General features: G+C 32.8%; 1 protein-coding gene across 1 annotated transcript; it reads left to right on the plus strand.

The window, feature by feature from the left end:
• Positions 1 to 522: 522 nt before the first annotated feature.
• Positions 523 to 7,290, plus strand: LOC145054774 (long chain acyl-CoA synthetase 6, peroxisomal-like). The gene is made up of 23 exons (XM_079003028.1): positions 523 to 793; positions 1,378 to 1,438; positions 2,464 to 2,541; positions 2,643 to 2,714; positions 2,793 to 2,874; positions 2,984 to 3,089; positions 3,174 to 3,250; positions 3,334 to 3,378; positions 3,460 to 3,546; positions 3,738 to 3,827; positions 3,939 to 4,018; positions 4,104 to 4,197; positions 4,348 to 4,436; positions 4,524 to 4,612; positions 4,696 to 4,825; positions 5,080 to 5,198; positions 5,476 to 5,599; positions 5,697 to 5,783; positions 5,931 to 6,034; positions 6,153 to 6,238; positions 6,491 to 6,577; positions 6,707 to 6,793; positions 6,953 to 7,290. Exons 1-23 carry the CDS (start codon positions 679 to 681, stop codon positions 7,049 to 7,051), a joined length of 2,088 nt encoding a protein of 695 aa, XP_078859154.1. The 5' UTR covers positions 523 to 678; the 3' UTR covers positions 7,052 to 7,290.
• Positions 7,291 to 12,379: the final 5,089 nt, after the last annotated feature.

Below are 12,379 nucleotides of genomic sequence, written 5' to 3' on the forward strand. Positions count from 1 at the left end.
ACCAAATCAACATTAAAATCTTAAAAAAAAATAAAAACAAATTTTGCAAGTTGATAATTTTCTGACCAAATCCAAAAAAATTGCAAAGCACAGGACCCTTTCTGCAGTTTTCTCTGAATATAATAAAAGTCAATTACACACCGGTAGGCAAAACTGAGGTCTTATTGGTAGTTGGAAGATTCTTTTATCTCAAAACCTTACTCACCCCAGTTTACATGACTAATCTAAACAAATATTATCTATTGTATTTTCAAGAAAAATATGCTTTCTTTTTAATTAACCTAAAATAGCAATAATATTCACAACGTTAATATTTTCTTCATTAAATTTGATTTTTATCTTGTATTTTGTCTAAAATAACTAGAACTAATAATAATAATAATAATAATAATAATAATAATAATAATAATAATATTATTATTATTATTATGTGCCGGCACATATGTGTTGAACGTTATGTCATTCAAACGTAGGGTAATCTGAAGTTGAATACAGAAACGAGCATCTAATCGTCCAATATAACATTCCATATATGTATGAAGTTCATCAACTTTCCAAACTTCACCTACATTATCTCCCTCTCAATATTTTATATATGAATACACATTGAGTAACAAAAGTTTGAATCTGCGAGACTAGAAGATAATCTCCCATTTTCATCGTTCCCGAGAAAATTCAATGGAATCTAAAGCCAGCCGCCGGCTTCAAACTATTCAAGACCACATCACCTCTGCCGCCGGCGATCCTTTGTCAACGGTGCAACAAAACCAAACAGCCGGGGAGTTTTTCACTAGTAACTCTCTCTCTCTCTCTCTCTCTCTCTCTCTCTCTCTCTCTCTCACATACACACACACACACACTGAAACGCATATCCATAAGGGAACTATTGTGATTTATGTGGTTAGTTTGGATTTCTAATTCAACAGTGTTTGTGGTATGAGTGGGAAACTACTTTAGATTCTGGCATATTTTAGAATCAGCTAAACGCCTAAAAGTTCTATATGGCATATCAAATTTTGGAATCCATGAGAGTATGCATCTATGTAGTCCGCTTTCTAAAAACTCTGAACGAAATTAGTTTAATAGGAGAAGATTGTGATTTGTGAAATAATAAATGAGGAGTTGATACGTTTCACACTTGGGTTAATTTTGGGGATTATGGTTTGAAGGACACTCACGAAGGTTAGGATTTGATATTAGTTTGTTCAATCATCAAAAGTTCAAGATAAGTCATCTAATAGATGTGCATTTTTATGTTCCCTGTTTTTTTTTTTTATCAACTCTCGTTTTCATATTCATATATACATTCTTAATGTAAACCCTCTTGTTTTGCTCTACATTTCATCACCATAGTTACTGATTTTGTTGCTGTGGCAGAACAAGGGTACAGTGTTGTTCTTCCAGAGAAATTGAAGACAGGAAAGTGGAATGTTTACAGGTAATTCTCACATTGGTTCATCATCAAACATTACATTGCTTGAAACCTGCTATGAACGGACTTGTAAGAACAGATTCAACAATAGAAAAGCAACCAAATGATTGTAAGAAAGAAAAATAATTTTTGCTGATTCGAGAAAAAAATCCAGATTTTAGATAAAAAGATAGATGACGATACCCACATGCTCTGTACCCTCTTATAAGCACTGTTGCAACAAATTAAATATAGTAAATACCCTAAATACCCCTACACATAAGATGCTCTCTGATGATTTCCCATATTACCCCTATCTCAATTACTTGGCTAATATTGAAAGCATAGCAATACCCACCAAATTCTCCCAGGCGACTTCTCAATTGCTTTCCAATTAGAAATGTCTTCTCAATTGCTTGGTCAGCTTTCATCACATGTTGCATGTTTTGCTGAACACAGAGTTTATTCACTTCAGTTTCCGATTGCTTTGGCTGCAGTGTTTTAGATGTTGACCTTGCCAGGTCAGCAGCATACTGTACCTGGGAAGACTTCTGTTTAAAAAGTTTTTTCAACTTTTTTTTTTCTCCACAAGGTTCATTAGATGACTTATCTTGAACTTTTGGCTTCTTCACATCCTTAACAGAGGACACCTTGAAATTATCAAGATATGTAGGCTTTGAATCTTTAAGGAGATGAATTTCCAAACTGAACATTGTACCCTTTTTGACGATCTTTATCCTCCATCAATTGATGGAGCAAATATACTGAAGTTTCAGATTCATTGAGCGACTCTCACTTTGTTTCATTATAATTTTATCACCATTTTCTAACAGCGGCTTATCAATAAAAGATACCTGGTAGCATCTATACAGGTTTTTGCTCAAGGGATGTTCCATCATCCATGACAAGCATAACCATCAAAGAATTAGAACAGGCTCCAATTTTCCCTAAATACCCCTCCACATAAGCTGCTCTTTATTTTGATGATGTCCCATATTACCCCTATCTCAATTACTTCACTAATATTGGAAGTATTTCTCTTTTGGTGACAGATCTGCCGCCTCTCCTTTAAAGTTGGTCAGTAGATTTCCTAATCATCCTGACATTGCTACCTTACATGATAATTTTGTGTAAGCATCTAAGTTCACTATATTATACTTTCTTCACTGAAATTGTATATATTATGCAAATCTTGGGAAAAGAAAACATCAATACTTTGCTTCCACTATAGGCATGCATCTGAAACCTTCCGGGATTACAAGTATTTGGGTACACGGATTCGTGAAGATGGAACTATTGGAGAGTATGTTAACTAGTATATTATTTTTTTAAGGCAGATTGGGTACAAATACTTTATAATTTATCTCCATTTTCTTTAAAGATACAAATGGACAACTTATGGGGAAGCAGCCACAGCTAGGTCAGCTATTGGTTCTGGGTTAGTAGCCCATGGAATAACCAAGGCATGTCACTTGTATTATACTAATTTCTCCTTGTTGGTTTTTGTACTTTTTTTTTTTTTTTTTTTTTAATATTATGTCTTATAAGTTCAATTGTATAATATTGCAACAGGGATCCTGTATTGGACTATACTTTATCAACAGACCAGAGTGGATAATTGTTGATCATGCTTGCTCTTCATATTCATACATATCTGTCCCTTTATATGATACCCTTGGTTTGTACATAATTATTTTGTCAAACTTTTAAATCACTTTTCTTTATTTTATGATGCAAATGTATAAAATTCCAAATCTTGTAGGCCCGGATGCTGTGAAGTATATTGTCAATCACTCTTCTGCAGAAGCCATATTTTGCGTGCCACAGACAATGCATATTGTAAGTTTCGCCCATTTTTTTCACATTGATACTTTTAAATGGTTAATATTTGTGAATAGTTGCTAATCACTTTGACATTTCAGTTGCTGAGCTTTTTGTCAGAGATGCCTTCTGTGCGTTTGATAGTGGTATGATGGTTAATCATTTGTTTCATTTCTTATCAATTTCACTCATAAGATTCTTTACTGAATATTGACTTGTAATTTTAGGTGGTTGGAGGACTAGATGAGCTATTGCCATCTCTTCCATCAGCAACAGGGGTTAAGGTTGTGTCATTTTCAAAGCTTATTGCTCAGGTAACTTCAAATCCTTTTGTTGAATCATAATTTACTGTTTGACTTTGCTGAACTTTTCACTATCTTGTTATCATAGTAACACACTTAAACATCTCCGATTATAACACGAGTTTCTATGATTTGAGTTAATCTTTTATGATTTCTGCCATTTGATTACTGATTTATGTGGCATATGAATTGGTGCTTTTTAGGGAAGTAATGATCGACACCCTTTTCGTCCACCAAAACCAGATGATGTGGCTACAATATGTTATACAAGTGGTACAACTGGGACACCAAAGGTTTTTTTTTATTTTTTTATTTTTTTATTTTTTTATTTCTTATTTAAGCTTTTTCTTTTTAATTCTACCAAAGTTGAATCTTTTCTTATCATAAGTATTAACTGTCTTAAGGGTGCTGTACTTTCCCATGGAAACCTGATTGCAAATGTTGCTGGTGGAAGTTTTGAAATTATGTTCTATCCATCAGATGTGTAAGTGTTAACTGTCTTAAATAGGTTAAAATGGCAATTGTTTCACCATTATTTTGTTGTAATGAACTCCATGTTTAAATTTCAGATATATATCTTATCTTCCTTTGGCACATATATATGAAAGGTGCAACCAGATCTTGTTGGCATACTATGGTGGCTCAGTTGGATTTTATCAAGGAGTAAGAAACTCAAATTTTTTGTTTTTTCCAATTTAAGTTCATGATAATGATTTCTTTATTGTACTTAATCACATCATGACAAAACTGCTGTTTCTTTTTGACTTAATGGGGTGGGGGTCAAAACTTTACACTTTATTTTCATTAATGTAGGACAATTTGAAATTATTGGATGACATGGCGGAATTGAAACCTACCATCTTCTGCAGTGTTCCACGATTATATAACAGAGTATATGATGGGTATAATAAAGTTTTGTACTTTTTTCAATCAATATGGCTTATTGATACTCAATTATTGATACTCAATTAGTTGAGTGGTTATTGCAGTGTTATGAATGCAGTTAAGTCATCTGGTGGACTTAAAGAAAGACTGTTTAATGCTGCATTTAATGCAAAAAGGCAAGCATTACTTAAAGGTAACAATTAACAAACCTTTTTTTTAGCACCTTTAAGGTTAAAATACTTTAAATAATATAATCTGTCTACTATTATCTTTCAGGAAAGAATGCATCTCCTATGTGGGACAGATTAGTATTTAACAAAATAAAAAACAAACTTGGTGGACGTGTTCGTTTTATGGTTTCAGGTGCTTCACCTTTGTCTCCTGATGTCATGGATTTTCTTAAAGTGTAAGTTATCATGACATTATACTTTAAAAAAAAAAATACCATTTATAGCATTATACTTTCATTTTTTTTCTTTGCTTATTAAAAAAATCTACCTAATCAAGAAGTGAAATTGCTTTGTGTTTGTAAGGCAATGCTAAAACAGGATAGATTTTTGAAAGTACAATTTCATAATAAGATGAAATGAATACAATAAGCAATCAGTGAAAGTAGATTTGTATTTCTTGTATTTAAACCTTATATTTTATATTTTTCAGGTGCTTTGGTTGTTCAGTAATGGAGGGTTATGGAATGACTGAGAGTTCTTGTGTTATAACTTGTATGAATGAGCATGATGTCCTCTCTGGTCATGTAGGAGCTCCTAATGCTGCATGTGGTTAGTTTTATATAATTTCTTCATTACAACATCTTACTTCCATTTTTTTTTACAACTTTTTCTTATTAAGCCATTGCATCATGTAAATTCTATGTGGTTATAGAAGTAATTGTAGTTTGAATCTTTTATATTAGGACATTGACATTCTATCCATAGCAATGAAAATTGCTTTGATTGGGTAGATTTTTCAAAGTACAATATTAATGGAAGTAGATTGCTATTTCTTGCATTTAAATTTTAAACCAATATTAATGTATAATATTCATGTGTGTTTCAGAAGTAAAGCTTGTGGATGTTCCTGAGATGAACTATACATCTGATGATCAACCATACCCTCGAGGTGAAATTTGTGTGAGGGGCCCAATTGTCTTCCAAGGTTACTACAAAGATGAAGTGCAAACGTATGTATAAATATAATAATCACTACTCTCTTCTCTTCTGCAATTTTATATCCATTAGACAATATTTTATGATTAACATTTATAAGATTTGTTTCAGGAGAGAAGTAGTAGATGAAGAAGGATGGCTTCATACTGGAGACATAGGGTTGTGGGCACCTGGAGGCAGATTAAAGATTATTGATAGGTAATTAAGTTGTAAGAAATTAATCATTTTTAAGTAAATTACAATTGCCTTGGTTTCTTGAAAGATACAATGTTGAAGGAAATTGGAATTAGATATGTTATGCTCTGTTGTATCTTAAAAAATAAAAATGTTTTAATCTTGTGTCAGGAAAAAGAACATTTTTAAATTGGCACAGGGAGAGTACATAGCTCCTGAGAAAATTGAGAATGTATATGTTAAGAGCAAATTTGTTGCACAATGCTTTGTTTATGGTAAGTAAACAGACTCCTTTCTTGCATTATTGATTTTTTCAATTGATAGTGGTACTTTTTCTTTTCTTATTTGTTTATTATATATAAATTATAAATTATAAATATTGGTTTGAAACAGGTGACAGCTTCAACTCATCTTTAGTTGCTATTGTCTGTGTGGACCCTGATATGCTGAAAGCATTTGCTGCTAAAGATGGAATAAAGGTGAAATATAGTTATTTGGTCATTTATAAATCATTTATCTCTACACAATTCATATATGAATTCACAATAAATAATTAATTTTCCTTCATTCGTTGTTGTATATATTTCGAAAGTAGTCTTTTTCTAATATATGTTAAAAGGTTTTATCAATATTACAAGGATACAATTTCAGGTTTAAATTTATTTAAAAATAGTGTTTTTTTTTTTTAATGGAAAGATATATTAACAATTAATCTACAACGTGTGATGTAGTTTGAAAGTTTAGAACAACTGTGCAATGACCCAAGGGCAAGGACTGCTGTTCTGGCTGACATGGATGCCATTGGAAAAGAAGCTCAGGTAACCATTACACATTAATTAGACAAAAAGTGCAGATCATTAATTTAAATTTTGTCTTTTTATCAAAATAAGGTATTAATTTGTTATATATGTATGCCTGATTTGGTAACGAATGCCATTGTGATGCAGTTGAGAGGTTTCGAGTTTGCAAGATCTATCACATTGATAACCGAACCATTCACCATGGAGAATGGTTTGCTCACTCCAACTTTTAAGGTAAGTACCAACTCCATAAATTAAATTAAAAAAATATATATAAACTTATGGAGGCCTACTCTTCACCAAGTTTTTTTTTTTTTTTTTTTTTTTTTTTTTCCATTAAGTGTTGTATGGATAAATGTTTGTTTAAAAAACATGTCCATTTTTATGGTGTAGGTGAAGAGACCGCAAGCGAAGGCATACTTTGCAAAAGCAATCGAAAATATGTATGAAGAGGTTTCGGCATCTGAATCTTCGAGTAAAAAACTTCTGTGAAATGGGAAGATGTTTTGTTTGTTGTAAGTGTTGTCGTTTGATTTGTATTGTTTCTTTTTGCTCTCATTAAAAAAAAAAGGAAAAACAAGAAAACTTCTATTTTATAGCATTTTGCGATAGATTTGTGTATAGGAAATATGAAATCTATAGTTGATTACTTGACCAACAAAAAAGTTGTTTATACTTTATAGTAGCTCCTTAATCAATAAACCAACCTTGGGCTGCGGTTTCCTATGTAACTATGTAAGTGAGGAAATCATGTTGACTATTCCAAGACACAGAATCGCAACCAACATTTACATATCGATGCATGGGTCACACCAGTGCATAATGATCGCTTTCTCTGCACACGTGACACTTTTCACTTATCATTGGTTAGTTATCGTTGGTTTGTTGTTGTTGACGTCTAGGCTTCTTAAACTCCTGCTTATTGGTCCCAAGTCATACCTTTTTGGTCAAAAAACAAAACCAACGATTGACAAGCTTTGTATGCTAAAAGTTATGAGTTTGGTTCCACTATGAATCCGGATTGGAATACAAAGCATTATGTTAAGACATCATTGCAAACCAAAACATTACGTTGAAGGATGCGCATAACATCAACCACTCCTTAATGCTTTTTAAAGAAGTAGGAAAATTTGATAGGAACTGTAAGGACAAATCTCAACATTCTATTTGAATTTTTGTGCGGCTGTGATTAATTTAATTATTTCCCACTAATTAAAATTCATGTGGCGACAGGTTTTGTAAATTACTCCAACTTTAAATAAAATTCCTATGAATGGCAGTTATATTAAGGGTAGTTTTGGGAAGCTGAAAAAGACTAGAGAGGACAGTAAACTCAACGGACATTTGGTATGCATTGGTCAATGCCTTCTATCCATGTGTTAGGCTGGAGGGAGTGGTGCCGCACTCCCTCATGAAACCGCAGTGACATATGGGCGCCACCTCACCGATTGCCATAAAAGTGTGGTTTCATACCACACCCAAGGAGTGGTGCCATATTTGGGTATTTTTTTTTTATATTTTTTTAATAAATAAAAGAGACCAATCAGAGAGAGGGAAGAAAAATGAACCAATCACATTGCTAGAAGGTTGTTTGAAGGAGTGCTCCCTTGGAAGGGTGCAGTGCACTCTCTACCGCACCCAGGGGGTGTGTTTGTGCTTATGTGGCAAGGGGAGTGCGGTCCATGCCACATCCACTCCCTCTAGTCTTATATAGTTGGGTGATATTATTTCTTTCTCCCTTTAAATTTATAAATTTTGTAAAAACTTTAATTTTCTTATATTACAAAAATCTAAAAACACCAAAAAAAAAAAAAAAAAACCACTACAAAACAAGCTCAATGACAATATTTTTAGTAAAAATTAAACTTTGAGTTTTAGATCATGACATATTATAAACCAAATTTGTTACTATCTAAACTTTTATAATACCAAAAAAAATTATGAATCGAATCCTATGTGTAAAACTTAAGTTCATGTTCAAAATAATATGAATGAAAGTGTTATCATTCAAAATTTATGATTTAAAATTTTAAATTGATATAATTCAAAATAAAATGATTCGAAGAATAGTATGATCCAAAATATTATATGATCCAAACTTTTATGAGTAAAAGTAATATAATCAAAGCTAATGGTGTGATCCAAAATATTATATGGTCCAAACTTTTGTGATTCAAACTAATATGATCGAAACTAATGGTATGATCCAAAATATTATATGATCCAAATTTATGATTTAAAGTAATATGATCTAAGTTAATGGTATGAACTAAAATATTATACGATTCAAACTAATATGATCCAAGTTACAAATAGTTGTTTCCGTTTTTTTCGCATTGAATTTACATGTTACGGACTACAAAATGAATCATTGTCGTTTATTTAAACAAGTTATACAAATTATGATGTATAACAAACTCACACTAAACATCATAAACCCCTAACAAACAAAAAGTTCTTATGCATAAATGAAAGTATAATTATTTATTGGGTTGCATATTCAAAGTGCGTTCAGGAGACACTTGACATTTTAATTCAAATCTTATAGTGTATCCAAAATTAGTGCAATAGTTAGAAATACCAATTCACATGAATTATGAAAATCTAACTCTTACAAGAGTTTTTTCTTTGGTTTTATGGATCTTCAAAACCTTCTTCACAAGCTTTTAGTTTTTCCACCAAAAAATCCTTAATGATCCTAACAACAATCCAATAATGTAAACTTAATTAAAATTAAGAATGACAAAAATTAATTCCATCAAAACTAATGCAAACCAGTAAATTGATTACCTTTTATCTTACAACCCTTAGAGAAAACACACCAACATAACCATAATTTACAATTCTTTTGTTCTTGTTGACCTAATTATATTCAACAAACCCGAGTTTGTATCTATAATTTCCAAATTAACCAAAAAATCAATAATTGTGATCAGTGGCAGACTTATGTGGTGGGGGGGGGGGGGGGGGTCCCGGACCATCACTCTGATTCCGGCCGTTAGTGTAAAAAAAAATTTGTTTTGTATTAGGTGCAACGTTTTGAAATATGAATGTTACTACTATTTTAGATTTGTTTGGAAATTTTTATTGGGTGTCACCACTACTCAAACTTTTTGCCTCCACCACTGATTGTAATGAAAGATAATTGTAATAAAACGCAATACCTACTATAAATTTAAGAAGGTTATATCTTTTATTTTTACAATTGTATATGGCTAGTGTAACGTCCAGAATTTATAAGGTCTTATTTATATTTATATAAGGTTAATGAATTGAATTGGTTTGGGCTTGGACCATTGGGTCCTTGTGATTGGGCCGAGAAGTGCCATACGCGGGGCGTACCATGCCATGTACGCTCAGCGTACTCAAGAGATAAGGACGTAGATGCCATGCACGTACGCCCAACGTACCAAAGGGTACGCGCAGCGTACGCATGCAGTCTCTAAAACACTAAAATTTAGGGTTTGCACCCAATTTAAACAACTTATAATCTTCAAAGCCCTTATCCTCTCAGTGCCCAACTCGAACCCTAATACTCTTGTTTGTATTTTGGAGCTTACTTTGAATTTTTGGTGTAACTTTGGTGATTTTGAAGAAGAAGGAGTTTCATGGAGCAAGGACTTGAAGAGAGCTTGTAGATCCAGGGGATTAGCACCATTTCTGACTCATTTGAAGTATCAAGCTTCAAACTTGACCATTGCATGCTTAGTTGTAGTGTTGGGGTGTTTTATGGGTTATTTTGGCTCCATTGTTGAGGTTTCTTGTACCTTGATAGTTCCAGACCATAAGAGTTGTCCTTTTGAGCTCTTGGAAGCATTTAGAGTCATAAAAATCGGACCTTGATGGTTAAGCCATAACCATGCAAGTGTTTAATGGTCACAAAGTTAGTTTAAGGACTTAATTCATGTTTTAACCCCCATCTATGCATGCAAAGACATAAAGTTTGTAACTTTATGGATTAGGACGCCTTAAAGAACATGGATCTATGTTTTGGACGTAGGGACTTAATGGATTAAGTCACAAATGGAGACCTAAGGAAGCTGGCCAATACACTGGGTGTACACCCTGGTACGCTGTGCGTACTGGGTCAACTTCCCGCTTTTGGTCAAGGCTAGCGTATACGTGCCAGTTACGTCGGGCGTACGCATGCAGAGTGACGAACATGGGTTTTTGGGCCTTAAAAGTTTGGGCATGGATGGTTGGGCCTCATGGCCCACTATGGAGTAGAGTCTTTAGGCGTAGAATTGAGATTTTAAAGTATTGGGCCTCTTGGGGCCATAATGGGGCACTCGAAATTACTTATTTTGGGCTAAGGTTTTATTGGGCTTTCGATAAAGCCCATTTGAGGAGTTGGGCCCAATTTAGAAAATTGGGCCATTGGTGAGCCACTTGAGGGTTAGGAAGACTATTTAGATTTAGGGCCTTTTGTGTTATGGTCTTAGGCCCTAGGCATTGGCCCAATTAGATAAGGGGTAAAATGGTCATTTTACCCTAAGAAGGATTATTAGTTTTTGATTAAGTGTTATTGTGGTAATGATAACTCGGGGAGTCATCAGAACTACCACTAGACATTTATCACCATGAGATTCTGCATTAAGCTTCACTATGTGAGTTAGTTTCCTGTAGGAGTGGGTCGAAGGCATAAATGCTGACTCACTAGTAGTTGTTTATGGTAGAGATGATTGTCTTCGTGATAACTGTATGGTATGTCATTTCCTGTTATGATTAATGTGCTTATTGCTATGTTACTATATGGTAGTGGTAGGGATGAAATAGTCCTCGTAACCGGCTGAAATAAACCGGAGGGTAGGTCGGGAACCCAGATATGCCTGACAGGGTAGGTCGGGCACCCAGATATGCCTGTCAATATGTGTTTATGTGGTATGATGGGGGAACTCACTAAGCTTTGTGTTTATGGTTTTCAGTTTTGGTTTCAGATACCTCTTCTTCAAAGGAAAAAGAGTCGACATGATTGCAGTGCATCACACCACTATTCCGCACATGAGATTCTTGAGAGATATACTCTGATGATGTTTTATTGTGACATGTTTTGTTTATTGACACTTGGTTTGGTTATGGGATGACACAATGAATGTTTTTAACACTAATGGTTTCTTTAATATTTATTTAAAAAAATAAAAATTTTGGTCTTAATTTTTGAGATGTTACAGCTAGCTATATATCTAATGTTTTGTATTAGCACCAGATATATTAAAAAGACACCCCCTTAGACATCCTGGCCAAAATCAATTTTTTTTAGTATTACTATTTATGCTATGTTGTTTTCCGAAAAAAATATATTCAAAAAATGTAATTAATTATTTTCTTTTGAGTTTATTAATTTCATTAACATTAATTATTAATATATCTACTTTTCAATTAAAAATTAAACTTTTTATAAACAAATAATAAAATAATTAAGATATTTATTACTTGTTAATTTTCATTTAAATATTAAAAATAGATGGATTCCATCGCTTTTATATATATATATATATATATATATATATACATATATATATATATATATATATATATATATATATAATAAACCATTTTTTAGTTATATTTTATGTTGTATAATTATAGTTTTTAAATTTTATTTGAAAGCTTTTCTGTTTTATTATTACATTGAAAAAAAACACATTGATTATAGTAAATCTAGGAGTGAGCAAAAACCGCACCACAACTAAAAGTAACCGTAAAAATTGAATAAACCGCAACCGTAACCGCAATAAAAACCGATGGTGAGGTTTTCTGTTTTTGAAAAACCACAAATTTGCAGTGCAGTGCAGTTACTAGTTTTCAAAAACCGCAAAA

This window comes from Lactuca serriola, chromosome 5 (assembly GCF_051521515.1).
Source record: "Lactuca serriola cultivar US96UC23 chromosome 5, Lser_US96UC23_V15, whole genome shotgun sequence".
NCBI lineage: Eukaryota > Viridiplantae > Streptophyta > Magnoliopsida > Asterales > Asteraceae > Lactuca > Lactuca serriola.

Excerpts from the sequence above, each read along its gene's own strand:
- LOC145054774 (XM_079003028.1), top strand. The coding sequence starts at position 679 with ATGGAATCTAAAGCCAGCCGCCGGCTTCAAACTATTCAAGACCACATC. Across the intron at positions 794-1,377 it reads AGCCGGGGAGTTTTTCACTA|AACAAGGGTACAGTGTTGTT; the intron begins GTAACTCTCTCT and ends TTGCTGTGGCAG. Across the intron at positions 2,715-2,792 it reads GAAGATGGAACTATTGGAGA|ATACAAATGGACAACTTATG; the intron begins GTATGTTAACTA and ends TTTTCTTTAAAG.